At 58.7% G+C, this 24,981-nt stretch overlaps 4 protein-coding genes across 5 annotated transcripts; 1 reads left to right on the top strand and 3 right to left on the bottom strand.

Annotated features, from left to right (window-relative positions):
- Positions 1–1,906: 1,906 nt before the first annotated feature.
- On the bottom strand, positions 1,907–9,375 carry P4HB (prolyl 4-hydroxylase subunit beta). The gene is made up of 11 exons (XM_064395445.1): positions 9,161–9,375; positions 8,706–8,912; positions 7,821–7,954; positions 7,482–7,619; positions 5,167–5,271; positions 4,766–4,891; positions 4,327–4,527; positions 3,560–3,680; positions 3,173–3,354; positions 2,662–2,748; positions 1,907–2,144 (listed from the first exon to the last, which is right to left on the bottom strand). The coding sequence occupies exons 1-11, from the start codon at positions 9,315–9,317 to the stop codon at positions 2,058–2,060; spliced, it is 1,545 nt and encodes a 514-aa protein (XP_064251515.1). The 5' UTR covers positions 9,318–9,375; the 3' UTR covers positions 1,907–2,057.
- Positions 9,376–12,679: 3,304 nt separating this feature from the next.
- ARHGDIA (Rho GDP dissociation inhibitor alpha) lies at positions 12,680–19,541 on the bottom strand. Its single transcript, XM_064395313.1, has 6 exons — positions 19,384–19,541; positions 15,232–15,440; positions 14,819–14,902; positions 14,293–14,369; positions 14,071–14,134; positions 12,680–13,592 (listed from the first exon to the last, which is right to left on the bottom strand). The coding sequence occupies exons 2-6, from the start codon at positions 15,419–15,421 to the stop codon at positions 13,393–13,395; spliced, it is 615 nt and encodes a 204-aa protein (XP_064251383.1). The 5' UTR covers positions 15,422–15,440; positions 19,384–19,541; the 3' UTR covers positions 12,680–13,392.
- A 229-nt stretch (positions 19,542–19,770) lies between these two features.
- ALYREF (Aly/REF export factor) lies at positions 19,771–23,766 on the bottom strand. The gene is made up of 6 exons (XM_064395312.1): positions 23,502–23,766; positions 23,204–23,335; positions 21,269–21,416; positions 21,074–21,137; positions 20,774–20,951; positions 19,771–20,047 (listed from the first exon to the last, which is right to left on the bottom strand). Exons 1-6 carry the CDS (start codon positions 23,727–23,729, stop codon positions 20,033–20,035), a joined length of 765 nt encoding a protein of 254 aa, XP_064251382.1. The 5' UTR covers positions 23,730–23,766; the 3' UTR covers positions 19,771–20,032.
- A 10-nt stretch (positions 23,767–23,776) lies between these two features.
- Positions 23,777–24,290, top strand: ANAPC11 (anaphase promoting complex subunit 11). 2 transcript variants are annotated; one of them, XM_064395315.1, is made up of 2 exons: positions 23,777–24,068; positions 24,161–24,290. In XM_064395315.1, the coding sequence occupies exons 1-2, from the start codon at positions 23,889–23,891 to the stop codon at positions 24,212–24,214; spliced, it is 234 nt and encodes a 77-aa protein (XP_064251385.1). In that variant the 5' UTR covers positions 23,777–23,888; the 3' UTR covers positions 24,215–24,290. The 2 variants fall into 2 exon arrangements, with proteins under 2 accessions (XP_064251385.1, XP_064251384.1); XM_064395314.1 differs by having other exon boundaries at positions 23,789–23,997; positions 24,069–24,290.
- The last annotated feature ends 691 nt before the right edge of the window (positions 24,291–24,981 follow it).

Here is a 24,981-nt window from a genome sequence, read left to right as displayed (position 1 = left end):
ACACAGCATGGGGCATCCAAGCTCAGCGCTGGGGACAGAACACTTCCAGCCTCCTTTCTTGGAACAGCAATTAGGCATGTACAGCAGATGGCTGTTAAGCTGCAGCTCTGCCACAGGGAGCCCTGGGCTAGGAGAGGCACCTCCTCTAAGCTGGGCACAGTGGGTCTCTGCCCAGGAGGAGAGCCACTGCAGAGCCCAGACTCTGTCACTGTTTAACTGGCTGTGCAAAATAGACCTATTGGAGCCAAATTCTAGACAGCACCTTTCAGTGGAGCTTCACTAATGAGATTCCCTTCCTCCCCACTCCAAAAGACAAAGCAGCTGCCACCAACCAGCCCAGGCCACCAGCACTGCTGGGTTTGCTGGGGTGCAGCAGTGGCCACTGCCTACCTTCAGTCATGCAGCCCTGGAGGGAAGCACCTTCAAAGGTCTGCCTCCATGTAACTGCAGGTACAGGTCTCACACACACCTGGCTGCTCTGTCAGGGACAGCCCTTCCTCATCCCGTGGTGTGGGGGCCTGCTCAGCCCCAGCCCTGGTGCTGCTGTGTCCAAAGTCTGGTGACATCAGGGCTCTGCTGGGGCGTGGCAGAAGGCTGGAGCTGGAGACAGACACCAGTGTTGTCCAGCAGCCCTGTGCCACTGCTCCAGCACACATCCCATCCGCTGAGACACAGAGGTGCCCCCGGTTGTCCTCTAGCCTCACCATGCCCTTCCTGTGACATTTATAGTGTATTTTCTAACCAAAATTCCTTCAGCAGCAAGCAGCAGGTTTGGAAATAGCAGCGTGGCTCACGGGGTCATGTGAGTCTGACTAGCAGAGCTGCAGCAGCCCTGGCTCACTTCTCCAGAGCCATGTCCCCTCAGCCCAGCCAGCTGGCCCAGGGGCTGCACACTTTCAGAGCCAAGCCACGGCCTGCTCACTCCCAACAGAACACCAGCCCATGGAATCCAGACAGGACACAGCACTGGGATGTTCTTTTCCTTTACTAACCACTTGGAGAAAGTGACACACAGCCCATTGCAGCAGAGTCCCTTGAGAATCATCCTACAACTCTGATCTCCCCTTCCAGGGTAGGCTCAAATATTCTACACTCTGATAAAGACAAGGAGACATAATAGTATTAAAATCTCAACTTTATTTGGCCATCAAATTCAGTACCAATGTTATTGTAGCAGAATGCTAAGAACCAGCCTGATGCAGCTCAGGCCTGTGAGGCACTCCCTCAGTCACATTCCCAAACCCCAGTAATTGCAAATGTCCTGTTTGATCTGTTTATCAGGCCCTCCCCCACCACCCACTTGCCGGGTCAACCCACTCAAAATAATTCATGAAAGGGATTGCAACTCTTGTCTTTGATCAAAAGGATGTCAACACAGCTGGTGAGCCAGCAGCCACCTCCACCCTCAGAGCCTGCCACAGCCAGTGCACACAGTATTCCACCCCTCCAGGAGTTTGGAATAGTTATCTCCAAGTGTCTTAAAGGAGAAGGGAAAGGAAATGTCTGGCTAGCATGAAGAGAAGCCCCTTCACGTACACCTTTCCCCAGGAAGCCATCAGCCTTCTGCCCCCACATATACTGAAGGCCAGCTCCAGGGAAGAACAGCTGACACCATTAAGGACCCTGCCAGGTGCAGAAATCAATTAGGGACTTTAGTTTTAAAAGAAAAAGAGAAAAAAGCTGTCTGGAAGATGTTAGTGGCAAGGCTCCAGATTGTCAGGCTACTGAACTCCTGGTACCACCTCACAACCTCCTGCTGCCCAGAAGAACAGAGTTCTCCAGACAAAAGCTGTGTACAAAAAAGTACATCACAATACAAAAAAGAGCCCAGCTGGCTGGGCTGGCTCCCTAGTGACAGTTCCCTTTTCAAAAGCCAAAAGAAAGAAAAGGTAAGTGTACAGACAAGTGAGGGTAAAGTGTTACTTTAGAAGCCAATCCCTGGATTTCCAGTCATTTACCTTCTGCTTTAAATCTTAATGGGTTTCTGACTCACTGGGCTGCATCACAGCAGCCAATTTAGTGTCTGATTTTTTGGGTGATGTAGATCAGTCTTCTCTTTACAATTCATCCTTTTGGAGTTTCTGCTCATCCTCATCACCTTCCTCAAGTTCAGTTTCTTCATCCGTCTCCAGGTCCTCGAGATCCTGTGGAGGTTACAGACAACTCCTGGTTTCTGGCACACGAAGCAGATCCAGAACCAAGCACTGAGCAGCACCCTTCATCTGGCCACTGCTCTCTGCTGTCCTGCTAACAGAACATCCAGAGGCTTCTACCAAGGGCTTCACATTCAGGACATTAAGGATTAGGAACCCTTGGAAGCTGGCACCTGTACTGGCCTCCCCACAGCCTCCCAGCAGGTGAGAGCTTCCAAGCAGACACACAGGTACGTGGCACTGATCACACAGCCCAGCTCCAGGTGCTGAGTGCCCCAGCAGTGCTACCTGACACCCACAGAGTGATCTCCAGGAAAGGAGCCCACTGCAGGCCCAAAGATCACACCTGACCACCTGAACAGATCACACTGATGTGGGCACTTTGCTCACCAGCAGTATGCTCTCCTGACATGTAACAACACAGGATCTTATTTAGGACTGAGGATTCAAGCACAGAACCATGCTCCCTGCTCCCAAAGGTCCAGAGTACTCCATTCACATTACTCACGTCATCAGCTGCTGCCCCATCCTGACCTCCGCTCTCCAGGAATTTTTTGAAGCCTTCTAGTGTCCTCTCCCCATTATAGTCAATTACCTACACAGGGAAAACAAGGATGCTGGTTATGGGCACTACAGACCCACACCCCTGGAGAGGAGAATTCTCTTTCTGAGCAACAGTGAACATGCCAAGCAAAAGGGAATTTAAAAATTCACCTTCACCCATATGAGACGAAGGAAAACAGCTCAGCCACTAGACTTCAGAGATCACTGCGAGAAAGAATAGCCTGCAGATGAGCACACTGTCCTCTATGCTCCCTCTTTTCCCCATTCCCACTTCCCCCCAAACTCTTTCCCTACAGCCCAGACCCCACAAAGGGTCTTGGGTGTCCTGTAGACTTGCTGTGTTCCATCCCACAGAATGCAGATCCCTCCCACAGCTCCTGTCCAGAACGCCTGGAGCAAGCAGCGAGCATGCTGTGCTCCCTGGCTAGCAGCTGCCAGCCTGGCTGCCTGCTTACATTTCTGCCAGAGCCTGCAGGGAAGAACTTGAGTGTGGGGAAGCTGTGGATTTTCACTGCCTCCACTTCATTAGCCGTCGAGTCCATCTTGGCAATGACAATGTTCTCGTGGTCCCTGTAGGTTTCTCCCAGCTTGTCCCAGATTGGGGCCAGCTGCTTGCAGTGACCACACCACGGGGCATCTGTTAATTACAGAGACATAGCTGCACCAACAATCTAACGAGGCACCACTCCTCCCCAGCCAGACAGTTCTCACTCATCTTTGCAACCAAGGCACTGCTTTTGGGGCCCAGGCTGCAAAAGGCTTTTTCCCTAATCCTGGTCACAGAGTGTTTTGGCAATCCTTTCACACCAGTTACTTGCAATCAGCTGTAGAAAGATACTCACAGAACTCCACAAAAACATTCTTATTCTCATCAAAAGCAACTTCTTCGAAGTTCTTCCCAACCAGAACTTTGACAGGCTGCTTGTCCCAGTCTTCAGGAAGATCTTGACTCATTAGGTGGGGCTGGAATAAAAAGTGAAATTCAGACAAACTGTTTGCTACATAGCTACTTGGACCAATCATGCAATCACACATCCTGGAAAAGCCAGGTTTCACCACCCCACTGGTGCCTCAGTCACAGGCTGTAAGCAACCAGATGAATTGGTCACTTCCTCTTCTCCCACAGAATCTTGTTCCCACCCTGCCCCAGCAGGAGTAGCAGGTGCTGTTGAGCAGAGAATGACACCAGAGCTCTGCAGCAGGAAAGCCCCCAGCACTGCTGACAGCCCCATTCCCAGAGGGCCGGGCTTTGCTGCACCCTCACTGCTGGCTGATCCACACACAGCCCCTCCAGCATATGGGAGCTGACAACTCTTTTCCCCGTGCCACAGAATTCACACCTTCCACAGACTGCTGGCAGAAAGAGCAACTGGATAAACAGGACAGTCCCCACGGGGAGAGCACAACTGCTTGGCCATGCCCAACTCCCTCTTCCTGGCTCACCCTCCTGCAGCCTCCACGCCCCAGCAGCTTTGCCCTTCATTCCTAATCACGAAGCCCATGGGATAATCCATGCAGAAGATGGAGGGACTTCTCCAGCCCCTCACAGGGAGCATTTCTGTTCCCTCTCAGCTACCTCGCTCACCACTACTACTGTTTGTCCACATACCTTGATCTGGCCTGCCAGGAATTTGTTACAGAACTCTTTGATCTTGTCTGCTGTGAGCTCATTGGATTCAGGTTTGTATTTGGTCATTTCTTCCTCCAGGGTGATCAGACGTACAGCTGGGCACTCTTCCTTCTTCAGGCCAAAGAACTCCAAAATCCTCTGGTTGTCACTGTGGTCACTGTCTATGAAGATGAACAGGATCTTGGGAGGAAAGAAGTGAAAGGCAGGAGGTGAGTGAGCATGAGTACCTTGTAGCTGCTGACACTTCACACGCACACTCCCACCAAGTGTAGCTGAACTGGCTCTTTTCCTCCCCTGTCCCAGAGGAGAGGGCTGGCTTAGTCCTCCTCCACAGCTGCTCCATGGATAAAGACAGTGCTACACTTCTCTGCAGGAGGTGGGCGGTCTCCCAGCTCATGATCCAAGAAATCCATCTCACCTTCCCTTTGAAGTTCCCAGCTGCACTCTTGAAGTTGTCCAGCTTCCCTTGATAGTCAGACACACTTTTTGGTAGGAAAAGCAGAATATGAGTCTTGATCTCTCCTCCAAATATTTTAGGAGCAGTCTGAGGAGTAAAAAATAAACTTCATTTTTGGAAAAAGAGGCAAATCAGTATCCAGACCAGTTTAACCCCACTATCCTGAGCAGCCCACAGCAGCCTCCAGTACTGCAGGATGCTTTGCACAGCAAGCTCAGACCTCATGTATTGTGTCCTTCCCACTCCTCCATACCGCCAGAGTCAGCTCCCAATAAAACACGACCATGCAGTCTACAAATGGACCATTGCTATGGTCTTGCAGCAGAGATGGGAAGGGCCCTGTCAGGTATCTAAAGACCCACCTGCTCAGTGAACTCTATGACCAGAGGCAATGAATTAGACTTGATGAAGTTCAGCAGATTATCTTTTGTGAGATCCCCTTCAAAGTTGTTCTGGCCTTCATCAAACTGCAAGAACAGACACTTTTCATTAGAACACTTGTGCATCCCACACAAATCTCTCAATGCCTCTGCACTGGTCACTGCCCCAAGGGATCTCAGCTGCACTCCTTCTGAGCAAACTTCCATCTCAACAAGGTTAGCAAACATCCACTGAAAATCTGGACCAAGGTGTCCATCTTCCTTGCAAGCAAAGCTTTAAATCACCCCCCACCAGAAGGTAAGCAGCAACACCAGCCAGGCTTGATCTCAGCCTTGGTCTGCACCACTGTGAGAGCACTAATGGTGCAAGAAGAACCCCGAGCAGCTGCCTCCAGCCCTGCAGCAATGGTCAGAGCAGGCACTGCAGCCAGACAGTGCTGGGAACATCTGACAGTAAAGCCTGCAGCAAACAGTGATTTCCTCAGCTCTGGGGAATTCATTCCAGCCCCTGTTAGGGACAACAGCACATGCTGCACATCACAGTGGAGGTGCCAGGTCCTGCTCTACAGGGCCATGACTGGTATCATCCCTGAGCAGGATTCCCAGAACCCTCTGGCAGCCTGAAGAGGAACAGCTGCAGAAGGCCCAGCAAGGTTAGACAGAGGATGTGCAGAAGGGCACAGCAGTGCCCTGGCAAGGCCATACTCAAGTTGTTGACAGAGGGAAGAGTGTGGACTCAGATAACCTCCTGTTGAGGGGAGGCACACCAGCCTCAGTGGAAAAGCTGAGGAAAACACTTAGCATCGGAAAATAACTCCACAAACACTCTGAGGAGTTGTGCAGATTGCCTCAGCGCCATCAGCACAGCTGTGTGAGGGCCTGTGCAAGTCTGGACAGCTCTCACAGAATAAGAGAAGAACAATGAGCCAAACCCTCTCAGTTCAGACTCAACTAAAGGTATTGAGCCAAAGCCCAAAACCAAAACAGGCCATCAAGTTCTCCTGCCCTGGTGTTTGATTACTGTGGGTGCTTTCCTCCCTGTTTTAAAGTAGATTTATCCAGGAGCTCTCATTTCACTGCCATGCCATTGCACAGGAACAGAGAGGAACCCAATGGCTGGACAGATCTAGGCTGCTCCTTCCATGGAGCTGAGCACTCCTACCCCACCCCAGCCTGGCACAGCATGGTCACTGCTGTTCCCAACACACACAAAAGGCTGCCAGGCCCAGAACTCTGCCCAGCCCAGCACTACTCAGAGCAGGGACACAAAGCTACTCATGCAATAGCTCACAACTACCAAATGAGACAAGAACAAAACACTGCTCCCTCCCTTCTCCCCCCATTCTGCTAATGCATTTTGAGTTAATTAGCCAGATCTTTCCTCAGCCATATTGACCTGAGGGACTCTGACTCAGAATTTAAATCTACAAGCTTCTATCACCATAAAAAAAACCCTACAGTGTCAGAGGTATAGTAGAATAAAACAATTATTTCAGGTGAACAAAAAGAAAGTCTTGTGTTAGGTCAGGCTGGGCAAAGTCATGACTGATGACATTACAGGTGTAGTAGATCTGAACCCAAAGCACTCTGTCCTGCCCCACAGCACCTCTGGGTGAGGAGCCACCAAGCCAGAAGAACCTCTTCCTGTCGGCTCAAACTTGGAAATTCATCCCAGTGACAGGGATTCCCATGCCTCCATAAGTGCATTTGTGATTCTGTAGGTAGTCAGCATCCCTCTGCACATAATCCACTGTCCCAGCCCAGTCAGCTAGAACTGCAAATCCTCTTAGGAGCTTCTTTGGAATCCCTGCACCGCAGAACCCACACCAGGGACACAGAGCAGCTCTTGGACACAGCAGGGAGCAATAGCAGCAGAGGTCAGCAGTGGGCAATGAAAAGCAACTGTGCTAAGACACACTCAGACAGCAGCATGGCAGCCAGAGAGCTCATCCGCTGTTGCTGTTCTCTTGGGCCTGTCCGAGACTGTGACCACTGCTGCACTGCAGAGAGCTGAGCAAAAGGGCAGTGAGTGAAGGAACAAGCTGCACCCAAAGCCCAGCAGCTCTGGGGGAAGAGCACAGGGCTGGGGGACTGGCACAGCTGCACACTGCGGGCCCCCAAGGCTCCCCTACCCCACAAAGGGGCCACAGGCTCTGAGGCCCAAGAACAGCTACACCAGCAGCACAGGGCCTTTGCTGCTTTGTCCAGGACTGATCTTGTTGGAGTTTGACTAATTAAGGAAAAGGAAAGAGACAGCAGGCACCAGTGTGGTGCCCAGGCTTGGCACCAGCCAGTACCTTCTTGAAGAGGATGACACCATCCTTACTAATCTGGTACTTGGTGAAGACATCAGCACTGGAGGAAATCCCAAAAGGAATATCATCCACAGCTTCTGCTGCCAGCAGGAACTCCTTTGCTGCCTCTGATGTTGAATCCTGGGGAGTAAAGAAAGGTGTCTCAGAGGAGCCACACCACCTGAAGCATTCACATCCCAGGGCTCAGCCCGAAGAACTGGAAGATCAAGGAAGGCAAGACAGCAAGTATTGCATAAGGCACAGAACCTTCCCCAGCCAGGAGGGAGCAGGGAAGGCCCTGGACACACACAAGAGCATCTCCAGGGGAAACACAAACTCTACCTTGAAGAAACCAATCACCACCACTTCACTGGAGTCCACCAGTGCCTCGGCAGCAGCCACATCAGCCAGGGTGGCAGCAGCTGGGCCCGTGCGCTTCTTCAGCCAGCTGACGATGTCGTCTGCCTCCCTGCCAGCTGCACAAGAACAAGGAGTCACTTTCCCCCCAAGCTAAGGCCAGGGCCACAAAACCCTCAAGCTGTGAGAGAGAAGACCTTTCAGCAGCTGGTCAAGAGATCAGCAAGACTCAAGATCTCATTTGCGCAACTCTTTCCCTTTCACTCACAGTGTAATTAAGCTTATCCCTAATTGATAAGTCAAGGTACAAGGGACTCCCAGGAATCCATTCCTCTCTCACCTCCTGCCCCGTCCTTAAACTTTGACCAGCCATGTAGCACTTTTCCATGACCTCAGTACTAGTGCTATTACAGCACCTTTTCCTTCCAAGGTCTCTATTCTGCATGTAACCCTCTGTTACCAGCACTGTGGGGCCTGGCTCGGCTGAATTCTGTCTTGGCCTTCCTTGCAGCTCTCTCACACCCCGCGTTTGCCTCCTCCTCGCCCACTGGCCCAGGTGTGTTTCCAGCTCTGGGTACTGCACATCTTGACTCAAGTTAAGCCACGCAAAAAACCAAGCTCAGGTCACTTTGCCAAAAGCAACTTCCTCCACTCTGGGTGCCCTCAGGGATCTCTCCAGAGGGAGGCCATTAACAGCTGGCCTGCTCCCCATCAGCCCAGCACCATTCCCAGGTCGTTGTCACAGTGGACCTTGTCCAGGCACAGCAGCACAGCCCCAGCACGGGGCCATGTGCTGGGACCCGGCGCCACGTCGCTGCCCTCTGCACCCTGGCGGCGCAGCCCGGTTCCCCTGGTCGTGCCCCTCCTCACCCGTGTACTCCTTGGGCGCAGCTTTGTCGCCGTTCTTGAAGAACTTGATGGTGGGATACCCGCGCACGCCGAACTGCTGCGCCAGCTCCGACTCCTCCGTGGCGTCCACCTTGGCCAGCCGGATTTCCGAGCCCTCCGCCTTCAGCTTCGCCGCCGCCTTCGCGTACTCGGGCGCCAGCGCTTTGCAGTGCCCGCACCACGGGGCGTCTGCGGGACGGGGCGTCAGCGGCGGCCGGGGCTCCCCGACTGCACTCCCGGGCGGACCGGGGCCCGCCGGGACTCACGGAGCCCCGGGGTGGAGCGGGCCGGGGCCGCGCAGCCGCCCGCCCCAGCCCCGCACCCTCCCGGGGGAGCCCGTCGCTCAGCGCCTCTCCCCCGCCCGACCCTCCCGTCCCGCGGCCGCGCCCCGGCCCCCGCCCGCTCCCCCCGGCCCGGCCCGGCCCCGCCGCGCTCACAGAACTCGACGAGCAGGTATCGGTGCTCGGCCAGCGCCTGCTCGAAGGAGGCGGCGCGCAGCACCAGGACGCCATCCTCCTCCTCCTGGGCGGCGGCGCGGGCGGTGAGCAGCAGGGCGATGCAGAGCAGCGGGAGCAGAGCGCGCACCGCCGCCATGGCTGATGGCGGCCTTCGGGACGGGCTGGCCGGAACGCGCGGCCGCGGCGCCGCCTCCCCCTTATAAACCCGCCCCCGCCGGCCGCCGCCGCGCGCTATTGGTTGCGCGACCCGCCTGCCATTGCCCGGCGCCGCTTCCCCGGCCGCCGCGCGCCGCCCATTGGCTGGCGGTCCGGGCACGCCCCTCTCCCGCCGCCTCGGGTTGGCCGCCGGCCCCGCTCCCCGCCCGCGGGTCTCCATTGGCCCATTGCCCCGAGATGCCGCTCGCGATTGGTCGGCTCCACCGCCTCGCGTGGCTCCTGCCCTCGAACGTGGCACTAGGGAAGCGCCGCTGGGTGGCACTGCGCGTGCGCGCGGCCACGAGCGCGTGGTGGATCCTGACTGGGCCGCGCGCCCCACGTGACCAGCCCGGCGCGCGAGGCCCGGCCCGCCCCGGTTCGGTTCCGTTCGGCCCGGCCCGGCCCGGCCCGCTCGCTCGCCCCCTAGACACTGCCTTCCCCTCGGGTCACGGCTGCCCGCCCCGACCCTGCCTGTCCCCCGGCGCTAAGCTCCCAGCTGGCCGGGCACCGGCCCCGTTTCCTTCGCTGCCAGCGCGCCAGTCACGGCGATGGGCCGGGGAGCGGCGGCGCTGGCGTCCCCGCGGCACGCGCGCCCTCAAGGCGGGCTCCGTGTGCCGCAGGCCGAGCGCGGCCCTGTGCGGAGCCTGCCGGGGGAGCCGGCACGGAGGAGCCCGGTGCCCGTGGCAGGGCACAATCCGGTCACTGGGCTCTGCCTGCGCTGCCCCGGCACTGGCGGGGTCCCGGCTGCTGCTGGCCTGCGCTGGGCGGGAACGGGCCCCGGGCGGCTCCTGCGCACGCCGGTGCCGCGGCGGAGCGGGGCAGGCCGCGGGCTGCCGGCCGGCCCCGGGATCGCCAGCGCGGGGCTGCTCCGAGCTGCTGCTCTTTGCTCTGGGCAAGGGGCCGCGCCCGGAGCAAGGAGCTCGCCAGCTCCCCGTGGGGAATCCGGGTGCTGCCAGGGGCTGTTGCCCGTTCAGGAGCGGCGGCCGGTGCTAAACCAGACGCTCTTGTCAGGCCCGGGGAGAGCCCAGCGAGGTTGTGGACGGCAAAGCTGAGCACACGGTGAGGGCACAGCGGGCACCCAGGCCGGGCAGGCACCTTGGGCTGGTAGGGAGGGAATCAGCGGCTGCCTGTCGGGCTCCAGGGCTGGAAGCCTTTGCCCCGGCTCCTTGCTCTGCCAGAGAGCCCTGCAGGATGCCTCTGCTGAAAGGGCACACCTTGCCCCGAGGCAGCTCTGCAGGAGCACTGCTACTCAACTCAGCTGCTGCGCCCACAGAGCTGCGGTGTCAGAGGGAGCTGCTGCAGCCTTGGAAATGGGCACAGCCTGGGCTGCTCCTGCACAACTTCTGGCCCGGGTTCTTAAGGTGCATCACCTGAAAGGGACTAAGGCTTTACTTCGGGAACCACAATTCAAGCAAATGGTCTGTTCCACCCAGCCTGTGACTGGAGCCACCCATCCCCAAGTGCACTCATGGCATGCTCCAGGCACAAGAGCCCAGCTGTCACCCTGCCAGAGAACAGAGGCCGAATCCTCAAAGCTGGAGCACAGCACAGCTGTCCTGCCCCTCCAGCCCTCCTACCATGGTAAAACGATCTAACAGAAGCCTTGACACCCTGGGTGTGGAAACTCTTGCCAAAGCTGGGGTTGCATCAGCTGGGTGCTCATCTGACCCTACCCACAGAGTGGCTGTTGGGGGCCAGCACAGGGGGCCTTTGTTCACAGTATCAGGCACATCTGGGCTCTATCTAACTGACACTCGGAGGGTGAGGCCTGTTCCCTGCTCCAGTCCCCACGCTGCTCTCCATGGCCCCTCACTGTGCAGAGGGCTGGGGGGGCATAGCTGGGTGCTGTTCTCTGTGGCAAACAGAACAAGTGAGGTGCCTGCTGGAGTGGGCACTGCCCACAAGCCAGCTCCTACCCAGCCGACTCTTGCCTTCAGTCCTTGTCTTTTCCAAGTCCCATCATCTCCTTTAGCAGTTTCCCAAGGCCCGAGGAAGGGGCCTGTGCTGTGAGCTCCAAATACAAGATGGAGTCCTGTTACCTTCACAAGTCTGACCAGGAGCAGAGCTGAGTCCCCTCCTCCAGGTTCTCTCACACCATGGATTCTATAAAGAGCTTTTCATAGCTACACTTTCCTTTATCCTTAACACAAACATGCCACATGCTCTGTAAACATCCGCAGGCTCTTATCGTGCTGCCTCTCCTGGACTGCGTTTTCTCATCGCCTCCCTCATTCCTGTGACTGCACAGGAATTTCCCTTTGTGTGTGCAGCTGGAGCAGTCGTGTTGTGGGTTCAGAGCTGCCTGCTCCTCTGCTGGCAAGAGGCCCCCCTTGGAAATCCCTGTTTTCACAGCCTCACACACTCCACCCCTCACTGTGGGCAGTGCAGAACAGGGCAAACAGCAAGGGACAGATCCCGCACACATATTGCCATGAGGCCTCTCCTGTCCCAGATCCTGTTTTACATTCTAGCAAACCCAGAGATCCTGGTCTTCTCCCACCCTAAGTGTCTGCAGAAATCCCATTCAGCCACTTCATGCTGAAGATACAGCATGGACAGTACACGGTCAGTTCAAAGATTTTATTTAACTGTCATAAAAGGAGAAGCAGACGATGATTCCAAACCTGTTAACCTGGGTCTAGGACTTACAGACAATACACACCAAATCAAATTAACCAAAAAAATTCTCTAGGGGCAGGGCGAGGGCAGTTAGAGGCAAAGACGTAGCTATGAGAAGCCACATATACTTGGTCCCAGTTCTAACCTCAATGTGGTAGATCCAAACCGAGGGCTGCAGAGGTGGCACATGCCTGCCCAGCCCCAGGGCCTTGCAGGGGCCCCTGGGGCTTCTCTGCCCCAAGAGCTGCAGCTGTGCAGCCAAGGGTGGAGCCCGGCACGCTGCAGGTCAGCGGCAGGCACGGGGGCCGAGTGTCAAGGCAATAACTACAGGCCAGGCACAGATTTTAAAGGCAGAACAGATACATAAGGCATTAACCGCTTCAGAACACTTGTCCGTCGCAAGCTCTTTGTTGATGGCATCAGGAGCAGCTGCAGAGACAGACTCGTCCATCCTCAGCCCAAAACGGCCAGGAGGGCAGGGCTCTCCTGGAATTTCAGTGCTTTGCAGCTACCTGGGCTGCAGCGAGAAGTGCGAGGTGATGGCAGCACTGGTGACCCCTGCACCGCCCTGGCCTCCAGCCCCTCTGCGCCGCGGGGCACCCGAGAGCGCGGGGCAAGGCTGGGCCAGCCAGGCCAGTGCTCGGGGTGCCAGGAAGGGCGGCCAGGCGTCACCCAGCATGTCACACCCTCCCCCCTCTGGAGATGTCCTGTCTCGGGTGAGGAACGGACCAGCAGTGAAGTGGGAAGTTGTGAATCTTTCCTAATAACACATGAGGGGCGTGAGGAAGCTGAGCCCATGCCAACAGATGGGGAGGGCAGGTGGCGTTTAAAAAGTGTAACAGAGGCAGGACCCCCTCCCTAGAGGATACATGTTACACATTTAAGGCATCATGGTTACAGGGAACATCCACAAATGAAGCTGCCCAGGACACTGACAGGGCGGAAAGGGCAGGCAGACAACACTTGAGCCAATAAACTGATTTGACAGCTGCCTGGCACCAAAATTCTTCAGCTACTTGGAGGCAGTAGCTACCCTGAGCTGTGCGCAGGAAAGCCAAGCACAGGATCCTAACAGGGGTTCCTCCCCTTTGGCACCTCCTGGATAAAGGAAGGTGGGAAGCAAGAAAGGGCCTGGCAAGGGAGTGGGCACTCCCCTCAGTGCTGGGGCAGCACAGCCCCAGGACGGGCAGCTGGAGACCAGATGCAGACAGCATGGTTTGGTCAATGCACTCAGCAATTCTCTGGGGAGGGGGCACATAAAAAACTGAGCTCTCTGGTCAAATGATAATGGGGGTGACAGGTAAGAGGGTTCCAATGTCAGCACTTTGGTACAGGGGGGGAATTCTACGGTAGCCACTGTCTGATTCACGCTCTCTGGGGTTTGGCCTCAGGAAGGGCTAGTCCTTCCAATCCTTCTTGATGGTCAGGTTCCACTCCCAGGACAGGTGGTCAGTCTTATCATCATCTGTGAACTTGGATTTGATGTTGTAGCTGCCCCGGGCGAGCATGCCCTTTGGGGCCTCTTCCATGGGGGTCAGAAACTCGTACTCCTCTGCTCGGGGGCCATAGCTCCCAACCATGTATTCAGTCTTGTCAACTAAAAAGACAGAAAGAGGCATATGGAGGCTCCATAGAGGCACCAAGAGGTTCAGGAGCCTCCCGTGCATCTGGGGCAAGGCTGAAGCAAAAGAAAGGTCTGTTACTGTTACAACAATCCCCAGAGCAGCTGTAACAATAGGAATCTCACCCAGCTCAGAGCTCTCTTCCCCCCAGGAATGGGCCCCTCCTGTGGGGAGTGACCTGTAAGCACTGGCAGTGCTGTCAGCTGTGACCTGCTTCCTGCCAAATTCAGGGGGGAATGTGCTCTGGGGGAATCACATCACATGCTGTGCAGCCAGAACCATGGGCTGCCCCACCACTGCAGGCCCAGGAGCTCTGCAGAGCTCCACGGCCCCGTGGCACTGAGGACTGTCCCCTCCCGTGAGGAGCTGCGGGGCAGCCCCTGTTACAGCAGCAAGACGAGCAGGAAGCCCTTACTCACACAGAGCAGCACCAAGTCAAAGAGATGCACTTACTTTTCACACCTTTCCGGAATGTGTGCTGGATGTACTTCAATCCTGACACAATCTCCCTGTTTACCTGCAGAGAGAGGAGCAGGGACTGAGCAGGAGGTCTCCACTCATGCTGCCCACGCATGCAGGAAGAGCCCATTCCTTCAGCACAACCCCACTTGCAGGGCATGTGTGATCCCCAGGCCGGCACCGGTGTTCCGTTCCTTCCGTTCTCAGATTCCTTACCCTAAAGGAGATTTTTATCCGGTATTCCACGCCCTCCTTCAGCACAAATGCTTGCTTCTTGTAGCTTTCTAGATCACCTACAGAGACAGGAGAGGGTTGCTCAGAGCTCCTTTGTGCTGTGCTGTGCTCTGGGGTGAATTTCCCTGGCACGAGCAGCTGGGGCAGGAGCTGCAGGGCCCTCTCTGCTGCCAGAGCCAGGCAAGCAAGACACTGCAGCACAACCCTGCAATCAATTCCAAACTGTTTGTTTGCAGATGTTTGCTCCAAATCTGTCACCATTTCGAAGCTGCCATGAATGTCACCATGCAGGCTGGAAGAATCTGCCTGCCCCATCTGGCCCCTCACACCTCTACAAAACACCCAGGTGTCACAGAACTGCTGCTGGGCTCCAGGTACAGAACCCGCTGGGGCCCAAGCACTGTACTCTGCTGTCAGCGCTCCTGACACAGGAAGGCTCAGCCACCTTTCCAGCAGTGCTCCTGCCAGCTGTGCCCAGGAGCAGGGCTGGCATTCCCTCCCAGCTCACCTGTCAGGTCCAGCTCCAGGGGCCCTGGAGCAGTAGCACAGACCAAGGTCAGTTTGGTCACCACCACATTTGGAGCATTGGGATCTAGAGACAAGAGATAAAGCTGTTTAACACTCATCCTCGACATTGGCCAGCACAGCTCCTTTTCCTTCCAGAGAACTTTCTGAAAGAGCACAAAAACCAGCAAAACCAGGCTCCAAATCTGTAAGGGTCAGGGCTTCCAATGCACCAGGCCCTGCCCACAGTACTCCACAAAGGCAGAGTGCCACCCCTGCCCTTGAATCCCAGAGCCAGCAATGGGCACGGGGAGCACAGGCACAGCTCTGTGGTCCTGCCCAAACAGAGCTGGGAGAACAGCTCCCAGCTGGGAGCAGAGGCAAGGCCAGAAGGGACCAACACACCCCAGAGCTCACCTGCATTCACGGTGACGGCGCCCAGCAGGGCCTCCTTGTACTTGCGCAGGCTCTCATCGTCCTTGTCCAGCTCCTGGATCTCCTGGATGCTCTTCTGGGCAGGTGGCTTATAGTTGACAGAGTGCTCATCCTCCTCATTCTCAGCTGCAATCTGGGCCAGCTGCTCTGCCGTTGGCTCCTGCTCTGCCATCCTCACACACGTGACCACACTGAAGGAGAGAGGAGAGGTGTGACTGCCCCGACCAACCACTCCAGCAGCAGGGCTCCCCAGAACTGCTCTGGTGTCACTCTGCAGGCTCCCACTCTCTCTGGGGCCCTTCATGCTGGCCCCTGGGAGACACAGCCCTGCCAAGGCTCCCAGGCCCTGCAGAACCCTCCAGAGGCCAGGTCTCATCTTCAGCCTGCAGAGGCCCAGGCAAGAGTGAGAAAAAATTCAACCTCAGTGCTTTGCTTGTAATGTAAATACCCCAAAGCCATAGGGAGGACATTCTCCTCCACAAGATCAACCAGGTGAGGCTTTCAATTGGAATAAACCAGAGCCCAGAATAAACCAAGTTCTGCTCTCCACAACAGGATTCCAGCTAAGAACAGGCCTCTGTCTCACCACTGGCGTGAATACCAGGAGCCTCTGCTGGGACCTGGTGCTCACGTTTTGTAACTGTCATGCCAGTGCTCTGTGCCAGATGCCTTAGCAGAGTGGGATGAGACACCTGGCTCAGCCCTTTGCAAGGATCTGTGGCACACACAACCAGGGAAACAGACAATTAAATAAACAAGATGTGGAACCTGGCTCAGCTGCCCAGGACTCTGCCCAGGAAATGCCCAGCCACACCAAGGGCTAGGCAAAGGTCATGCCAACACTCCATTAAAATCCTCGTAAAAGCCAATGACACATTCAGGAATTCTGGTGTTCCACAGGGCACGTTGTCTGAAGGGTTATCCTATGGCAAATACCACCATGGACTCTCTAAAGACTCAGAACTCTCTGGCACAGCCTTAGAAAGGCACTGGGGCATGATGTGGCACCATGGGGCTGTACCAGGGCTCTGGCCTTGCGTGGCACAAGCATCTGTGCCAGGAGCTTTTCCTGCTGCAGCTGCACAGCAAACAGCTGTCCCTTCGACATGGCATCCTCCAACATCCTCACACTGAATGGTGTGGAAATTTGTCTTCAAAAGGGCATTTAGTCTCATGTCACAGATGAACAACTGATGAGATTTCATGCCAGTGTCTCCATATCAAACCCAGGCCCTTGCTTCTCCCAAACAGCTGCCAGGCTTGAGGACTCCCAGAAGTGCTGAGCAAACGCTCACTTACACACCCTGCACTGCTCCATCTCCTCCCTGCATCCTGCCCAATCCCCTCCTCATGTCCTTTGGCTCACCTCTGGGCTAGATTATACCTCCCATGGTCCACAGCTTTTTCTAACACTCACACCTTGCTCTGAGGATACCTGCAGCTTCCAGGAAAGAGACAGAATTTCAGCTCTACAGAATTGAAGTCCCAAATTTGTGGTGACTCCCAAATTCTGTGACTGAGCCTTCTGTGAGAGCACACTGATGGCAGAGGATCCACTAGCATCCACACACCTATCTCCAACAGTGGTAGGGACACTTCTGTGCAGGAGCATCCAAGGGCACCCTCCACCTTCCAGTTTTCAGACCAAGCAGAGACAAAATCTCTCACAGACAGCCAGATCAGGGACAGCAGGAGCCATGGAGCCTCTGCTCCAGCACCTGAAGCTCTTGGAGCCAGTGCTCTGTGAACAACAGCACCAGTCCCAGTGCAGCTCCCATGGCTGGGAGACAGCTGCACTGACTGGGAACAGCCTTGGCGTTCACAGCCCTGACTGCCAGCAGCTGGTCACCTCCAGGAGCCAGAATCCTCTCCTGGGCAGTTTGGAAATGCACTGGTTTGGTGTCAGCACAGAGCTGCCACTCCTCGACAGCTGACCCCCGTGTAACACAATGGTGACAGTTCTCTCCCACATATCACTAGCCCCATCTCCACCAGACCCACGAGGAGCCCCTCCCACAAACTGGTACTTAGCAACCATCACGACACAGGGGGCACAAAAGAAAGCCCAAACCCACCAAAACCCCAAATCCCCAGCTCTTGGCTCACGTTCCTGTGTTCCAGCCTTACTTCTGTGATCCACAGCTAAAGAATCATGCATACCCAGCACACAGATTAATCACAACCCACCCCAATCTTCTCAGGATTTCTAAGGTGACAGGAGCCCACCAGGACTGAAAACACCGCAGGGGACCAAAACCAGCATGATTCCAGTCAGCACTGCAGGCCAGGGCTTGGCTCTGGGGAAACAGCCCTCACCTTTCCTATCAGCTTACCCACAGGGCCTGGGGATCCCCCTGCCCCATGGAACAGCACAGCCCCCCAGGAACTGCCAGGGCTGCAGGAAGGGACCCCAGCCTGTGCTGGAAGCAGGGTACAGAAGGGCTCCTGGACCTTCAGAAACAGACCCCAGCTCACAGAAGGTCCTCAGGATCACAGCAGCCTGTAGAAGGCAGCAGGAGGCCAAATTCCGACCTGGGAATTTGCACTCTGCCTTCACTGCTCCCTCAACCCAGCAGATTCTTCCGGATTCTCAGCGTGTTTAGTGCAGGACAGAGCAGCTGCAGCAGCCAGCGCCAGAGCCCCACCTCCTGCCAGCAGCAGCGGGAATATCCCTGCTGGTGTCTGAGCAGACAGCGGGAACCAGTGACTCCTGGAATCCGGACCCACGGCAGCAGCGAGGCCAGCATTAGTCAGAGTATCTTCAGATGAGCTAATCGGCTTCCGACAGCCATCAGGCCTGGGCGCAGCCGCGGACGCAGCAGGGCCCGTTCCAGCAGTCCCCACCCTTCCTTCTTCCCGCGCCGCCACCCGGAGAGCTCGCTGGAATGTGACCCAGCAGTAAGCGCTTCTCCAGGGCCCTGTCCCAGCTGCTCTGCCAGGACGGGGAGCCAGAACAGCCTGAACAGCCTGGCTGCTCCACACGGGCAGCTCAGAGGGTTCCAGGGCAGCACAGGGGACTGGGGACACAGGAGCCCAGCTGGCACCTCCTGAGGCTGGGCGCTGTCAGGGCATCTCCAGGTACCACTGCTGCACCAGCTGCTCTGTACGAGCATCCAGGGAATTCTCACCCCACCCGATCCCCCCGGCTGTCTCACTGCCCCAGGCGGGAAGGACTTGGGAACAGCAGGACACTCTGCTGCCCAGCGGGGACTCGGCAGTCTGAGGATGGAGGATTTCTTTTTCTTTTTGCTCTGACATAGCCCTGACCTGTTGTTCACCTACAGGGGTGAACTGTGCAGAGCCAGGCTGAGGGCTCACAAACAGCTCCAGAAGCACAAAGGCCACTGGCAGTGCTGCACCAGGGATGCAAACCAGCACCGTGGGTACCTGGAGCCGGGACTGTGACCCACCCCTGTGTGCCAGAAGCCGAACCCACAGCAGTGAAACTGTCCCCACTCTGCAGCCATGGAATAAGCTCCTTCACACTGGAAAAACGCTTGGACAACCGGAGCAACAGGGCGGACCCGGAACCCTCAAGTGAACCGGCGCGGCCAGGGGCTCTTCTCGCCACAAACAAACGACGGTCACGGCTCTCGGGAAAACGCCGCTGCGCCCGGTGGAGTGATGATGGCGGGGCAGCGCGGGAACCGCGGCTCCCGGGCAAACCCCCGCCGGGGCTCGAGGCGCACCCGGCCCGCGGCGGCCGGGGTGGAAGGGCCCAGCCTCGCCGGGAGCAGCCCGGTTCTGGTGCAGCCTCGCAGTTCCTCATTCCGTGCCGAGCGGCCATTTATGGGCAGCCCGTGCGCGCCGCAAGCACGGCCGAGCGCGGGAGTGTGGGACCGGGCGATCCCTGCACCGCCCTCGGCCCGGGCACCGGGCACCGGGCACGGCCCGCCGGGAGCCGCCCCAGCTCCTCAGGAGAGCCCGGGCCGCCCGCCCCGCCCCCCGCTCCCCACTGGCCCCACCGGGGGGGCGGCGGCTCCCCCGGCCTTCGGAAGGTCGCGCAAGGGCACCGGGGCCCCGCGCCCGCCCCTCGGCCGCGCCCGGCCCTTCCCGCGGCCCGCGGCCCGCGCGGCGCGCCCGCCCCGGCCCTTCCCGCCGTGCCTCCCCCCCGCCCCGCCGCTCCCGCCGTACCGGTCTCGCTCGCTCCGCGCTGCGCTGCCAACGCCGCGGATCCGCCCAGGCCCCGCGCGCCCCCGCACTTCCGGGACACGCCCGACACTTCCCGTTACTCGCCGCCGCGCCGCCGCCGCGCTTCCGGCCGCGGACCGCGCGCTGATTGGCCCGGGGGGGCGCGCGCGGGCGGGGCGGCACGCACCGGATGGGCGGGACCGAGGCGGAGCGGGGCGGCACCGGCAGGGCGGGGCGGACAGCGATCGGGACAGGACCGCGGTCTGCGAGCGGGAACAGGGCCGGCGGGGCAGGATGGGACCGGGACACGGCAGAGTGGCGCGGAACATCACGGTATGTGCGGGAGCGGGACGGGGCGCAGGCCCAGCGCGGCAAGGCAGCAGCCACAGCTCTAGACATGGTTCTATTTTATTACGGCAAAGGTGAAAAAGCCACCTTGGCCCAACAGGCAACCAGAAAAATTTATCCCAAAAATAACTCGGTACAAAACAGGTCTGCTGAGAATTAAAAAAAACCTTTACAGGAGTTAAAACCTATCCCAGAACGTAAAAGTAAAACAAATCCCATCCTCGGTAGTAGTAGCCACAGCCGCAGCCCCTGCCGGGAGTGTGGAGCAAGATTGGAGTCCTTCCCTGTGCCCACTGCTGCCGCTTTAGCTGGTGTCCATCTGCAAGAGAGGGAGGAATATCACCACAGCCCTGGCACAGCAGCACCCCTGCACCCGAGCCCCCCCAGCCCTGCGGGCACCCGGCTCTGCTGAGCCCCGGGCACGGGGCACAGGGACGGGAGGGTGCACACTGTGCTGAGCACGACAGCAGAGCACACCCCACCCCAACTCTGCTCCAGGGCTTCCCCTCGAGTCCTGCTCATCACACTCCTTCCATGCTCTTGCCCTGACCTATCCTGGTCCTGAACCACCCACTCGGTGTCCTTGTGGCCTTTTTGTTGGATCCTGGCCCAGCTATGGCACAGGCTGAGCAAGTTCCAGGTACAGCTGCAGCCTGCCCGTGGCTCATTTCTGCCACCAGCATTACACCCTTTCCCCAGCAGCACACCACACAGCTCTTCCACATGAGATTTTCCTTTGTCTTCCCATTCCTGCAGCCTACCAGCCGTGTGAGTTTTGTTCTGCAGCTGCTGCTCATAGTGGCTGCTCCAGCTATGGAGCCTGGCAAGAGCAGAGCCTGTTCCTCTGCCATCAGGAACAGGTGACAAACTGTTCTGGAAAGCGAAGCTCAGGCCCAAGCCAAGGCACAGTTCAGCTTCAGAGCGAGACTGCTTCAGTCCAAGGAGCTGGAAAAAGCTTTCTCTTTTTGGCCAGCTCCAGACTGCCAGTGCTTTCCAGGATGAGATGCTGTGGGGAGCCCACTACCATGCCCAAAGCAGCACTTACCCTGGCATTGTAAGCATCCAGCTGTGCATCTAGTTCTTCTGCAGAGAGCTGCTGTTTGGAAGTTCTTCCAGCTCCTCTGCCTCTCCCTCTGTTCCCGCCACGAGTCCCTCGCCTGTTGCCTCCACCTCCAAACCCCCCCGAGACCCCGCGGGTTCTGGTCATGCCACCTCTGTTTACACTGCAAGTTTTAAAAACAGCATTTTAGTGCCTTCAGTGAAGCCAAAGAGGACCCACACTCCCTCCCCAGCAGGGAGGGGTCCTGCCCTTCCCGCCCCAGTGCCCGGGCAGGGGCTCCCCCACCTCTGTGCTGGTCTCCGCTGCGTGTCGATCTGTGACGTGACCAGCTGGATGTTCATGGGGCGCCCTGCGGGAGGAGAGCAGCTGTGAGCAGGACACACTCACACAGGGCAGGGGGGACTGGGGGAGGGAGAAATGCACGAGGGGAGGGACACGGCTGTGCGGGGACCCTGCCCAGCCACGGGAACGCCGCCTCACCGTCCAGGGGCACGCCGTTGTACTGCTTCATGGCCTTCAGCGCGTCGGCCTTCCTCTCGAAGTGCACGTCTGCCGTCCCCAGGCTGCGGCCAGATCTGTCATAGTGCACAGCTGCCTTCTTCAGGGTCCCAAACTCCGCAAAGAGCTCCTGGGAGTGGGAGAGAAAGGAGCCCATCCATCAGTGCTGCCAACACTGCAGCACCCCACAGACACGCTCGGTGTCAGTGCTCGTCCTGCCGCCTCCGACAGCCGGGACAAACACCCAGTGGCACAGCGGAGCACAGCCCATCTGCAAGACTCCAGGCAGCTGGCACAAGTGGCAAAACCAAGCAGGACTCCACGCTTGTGTCCTGCAGGAGGCACATTCACACCCAGTAAAGCAGATTCAAGGGATGCTGACCTGTTTTGTTTTGTTTTTTTCCCAGGGGAACTGGAGGTCTTTGTTGAAGATGAATCAAAGTGGCAACAACTGAAAATACTGCAGACCCCAGACACTTTCTCAGTGGGGAATGACCACGTGAGTGCAGGGATCCACAAAACCATGGCACTTTTACTGCTGGACTTGTGCCCATCAGGAACATACCCCAAAAATGGAGCCCAACAAAGTCCTCTGCTGAGGTCTGCCCTTTGCTGCTACAAAGGCTGGAAATAAAGAGGCAGCAACAGAGGCACCAATTCTGTTTCTCAGGCACTACATGTGGGAAGGCAACAAGGTTACTGCACTGCCTGTGTCAGCCTGCTCCCGAGCCACAGCAGGGCTCTCAGCAGGGCTGCTGCAAGAGAACTGCACAGGGCACCTGGCAGATGCTTTCTGGACAGAATGTGGCAGGCGAGGCTGTGTCAGCTCTGCCCAGAGCCCGGGTCAGCTGCTCCTGCCTCAGAGGACACAAAGAGGGACATGCACAGCTCCTTTGTGGCCTCTCACACCACATACAGAGCCGTTAGCACAGGAACAAAACCACATCTGAGGCAACGCTAAATTATGGGGCTGGGGGCCAAAGACATTGAGCCAGCCCTGCTGCTAAACAAACCCCAGTGGGAGCTTGTGCAGCAGCACGAAGAGAGTCCTGGCTGCACACAGGGCACAGGGGCTGAGTTTTACACACTGCTGCCTCACTGCAACAAACAGGAACTTATTTAAACCCAGTCTGAACTTACACGAGGGAAAGAACTGGAGTGCAGCACACTATGAGCAGGGGACCTGCCAGAGCTCCTTTCCCATTCCCCACACACAGCCAGATGGGTGGGGGAAAGGCTGAATGAACGAACTGATGAGGAGAGTCTGGCAGCAGTGGTTTGGTTTTCCCTGGTGAGGCCACAAGAGCCAGAGGCCAGGGTGATGGCAGCACTCTGTGGTGCAGGACCCCTGCCAGGGACACAGGTGGCACTCGAGCCTGCACAGCTCACAGCCCACTCCTGACCCTGGGACACCCCTCAGCACCCAACTGCAGGCACTGTGGGCTCTGACAGCCCAGCCAGGCATGGCCATGACAGGCGGAGGGCAGGACACCAAGGCACAGGAGCAGTTCTCGTGACAAATAACTGCCTGGCTACACTGATGGCTGCATCCTTGGGAAGCCCCTGACACCCACCAGAGTGTGGACTGACAAAGCAGCAGAGCCCAGGGCACAGTCAGGGACAGCTACAGCTGTGCAGAGCAGGAGCTCACAGAGCTCACAGTGATCCAGCAGTCACAGCCTCGCTCCCCCTGCACCAGGTACTTACAAAGCACCTATAAACCGGATTTTCCAGCCCCCTGGAGACCACCACGATCGCGGCAAAGCAGGCATATAGTACCAACCCCAGCACCAGGGATTCACCCGGGAATCCTCGGCCCCCAGCACAGTGGGAGCAGGGCCGGCGGGGCTCCCGCCGGCACCCGACCGGGGCCAACAAACGAGGCCCCGCTCCCCGCGGCGCCTCCCCGAGCCGCACCTGGATGTCCGCATCCGAAACGCCGAAGTCCAGGTTGGAGACGAGCAGCTTTCCGCCGGTCTCCACGCCGGCCCCCGCCCCGAAGCCGCTGTCGAACAGGTCGTGCTGCCACTTCTCGGGGAGTTGCTTCGGCTGCAACGAGACCGGGCCGTGGCTGACCGGCGCCAGGGCCTCGCAGCCCGCGGCCGCGCCGGGAGTGGACAAAGGGCCTCCCGCGTCCGCGCCCCCGCCCCGCGCCGACCCTCCGCCCCAGCCCGCCGCGCCGCCGCGGCCCAAGCTCCGCCTGCCCCGTCCGTACCCGGCTGTAGGGCGCGGGCCGGTTCCTGCCGCCGCCCCGGGCCATCACCGGCCGGTTCCGCACGGGGCCGCCGCCCGCGCGCCCGCCGCCAACGCCGCCCCGGCCGGGCCCGCCCCCGCGTGCGGTGCCGCCCCGGCCCCGGCCGCCCCGGCCGCCCCGGCTGGCCCCACGCTGGCTCCGGTTGAGCTTAATGATGTCGTCCAGGGACATGTCCATCTTGTCGGCCATGATGGCGGCACCGCTCCCACCCGCACTTCCGGCCGCGCTGCGCCCGCGCCGGAAGCGGAAGAGGCGGGGCCGAGGCGCGGCGCGGCGGGCGCGCGAAGCTCTGTGGGGCGGGCGGCACTTCCGGCGGGAGCGGCACCGGGAGCGGGACGGGAGCGGAACATGCGAGTGCGCGTGCGGAGCTGGCACGGAGTCGCGTCTTGGCTGTGGGTGGCGAACGACGAGAACTGCGGCATCTGCCGGATGGCCTTCAACGGCTGCTGCCCCGACTGTGAGTGCGGGACCGGCACCGGCACCGGGCACCGCGCGCGGGGCGGGGCTGACGGTGTGTCCGTGCCGCAGGTAAGGTGCCCGGCGACGACTGCCCGTTGGTGTGGGGGCAGTGCTCGCACTGCTTCCACATGCACTGCATCCTCAAGTGGCTGAACTCGCAGCAGGTGCAGCAGCACTGCCCCATGTGCCGCCAGGAGTGGAAGTTCCGCGAGTGACGGCGGCACCGGGCACGGGGACGGGCCGTGGCCCGCCCCCGGCCGGCCCGGGCCGCTCAATAAACGTGCGACGCCAGTCGCGTGTCCGTGTCTGTGTCCGGTGCCCGCGCTCGGAGCGGGGCCGGGCGCCCCGCGGCCCCGGTGCTACGGGACCCGGCCCCGCCGCTGCTCGGTGGGCTCTCCCGCCCGTGCCGCTCGACGCCGATGGCTCTGCCGGAGCCGATGTCGCTGCGTGCTGCCCAGCCCGGCCCGCGGGGCTCTGCCCGCCGTGAGCCCCGGCGCTCGCGCTGGGCACGGCTCGTGCTCCCGCCGGCTGCGGAGCCCCTCAGCCCCGCGGTGCCCTGCCGTGAGCGCCGGAGCGGGGGCTGCCCTGTGCTGCTCCCGCCGTGTGACCGTGCCTCCCGCAGTGCTGTGTGTAACCGGGGTCCCGGAGCTGCCGGGACTGCCCGGTGTAAGGCAGGCCTGCCTCTGTCCCTGGCCCCCGCGGGGTGTGCGGCTGCCTGAGCGGTGCTGGTGGCTCTGGGGTGACAATAAAGCTGCTCGGGATGGCTCTGGCTGTCTGTCCTTGCAGGGAGGGGGGAGCCCTCCCCTCCCTCCTGTGGTGCTGAGGCTGCTCAGGTAGCCAGCAGAACAAAACCCCGTAGAGGATGGCCCAAGGCCTGTGGGAGCTGCAGGGCACAGTGCAGGGCCAGCAGGGGCCAAGGGCTGTGCAGGGGGCAGGTGACACTGTCCCTTGTGCCCCCAGACAGAAAGGCCCTGCTCCCCCT

Source organism: Passer domesticus, chromosome 20 (assembly GCF_036417665.1).
Source record: "Passer domesticus isolate bPasDom1 chromosome 20, bPasDom1.hap1, whole genome shotgun sequence".
Taxonomy (NCBI): Eukaryota; Metazoa; Chordata; class Aves; order Passeriformes; family Passeridae; genus Passer; species Passer domesticus.
Note: the sequence above shows the minus strand (reverse complement) of the source record. Positions and strands in the feature narration are given on the sequence as shown.

What these genes read in the sequence shown, in the direction of transcription:
- ARHGDIA (XM_064395313.1), bottom strand. Translation starts at nt 15,421, where the DNA reads ATGGCAGAGCAGGAGCCAACGGCAGAGCAGCTGGCCCAGATTGCAGCT. An exon ending in CGCCGTCACCGTGAATGCAG is followed by an intron (nt 14,903 to 15,231) that starts GTGAGCTCTGGG and finishes TCTTGTCTCTAG; the next exon opens with ATCCCAATGCTCCAAATGTG. An exon ending in CCTGGAGCTGGACCTGACAG is followed by an intron (nt 14,370 to 14,818) that starts GTGAGCTGGGAG and finishes CTGTCTCTGTAG; the next exon opens with GTGATCTAGAAAGCTACAAG.
- ANAPC11 (XM_064395314.1), top strand. Translation starts at nt 23,889, where the DNA reads ATGCGAGTGCGCGTGCGGAGCTGGCACGGAGTCGCGTCTTGGCTGTGG. An exon ending in CAACGGCTGCTGCCCCGACT is followed by an intron (nt 23,998 to 24,068) that starts GTGAGTGCGGGA and finishes TCCGTGCCGCAG; the next exon opens with GTAAGGTGCCCGGCGACGAC.
- ALYREF (XM_064395312.1), bottom strand. Translation starts at nt 23,729, where the DNA reads ATGGCCGACAAGATGGACATGTCCCTGGACGACATCATTAAGCTCAAC. An exon ending in GGCCCGCGCCCTACAGCCGG is followed by an intron (nt 23,336 to 23,501) that starts GTACGGACGGGG and finishes GTCTCGTTGCAG; the next exon opens with CCGAAGCAACTCCCCGAGAA. An exon ending in TTTCGGATGCGGACATCCAG is followed by an intron (nt 21,417 to 23,203) that starts GTGCGGCTCGGG and finishes TCCCACTCCCAG; the next exon opens with GAGCTCTTTGCGGAGTTTGG.
- P4HB (XM_064395445.1), bottom strand. Translation starts at nt 9,317, where the DNA reads ATGGCGGCGGTGCGCGCTCTGCTCCCGCTGCTCTGCATCGCCCTGCTG. An exon ending in TCATAGAGTTCACTGAGCAG is followed by an intron (nt 4,892 to 5,166) that starts GTGGGTCTTTAG and finishes TTTACTCCTCAG; the next exon opens with ACTGCTCCTAAAATATTTGG. An exon ending in GAATGTTTTTGTGGAGTTCT is followed by an intron (nt 3,355 to 3,559) that starts GTGAGTATCTTT and finishes TGTAATTAACAG; the next exon opens with ATGCCCCGTGGTGTGGTCAC.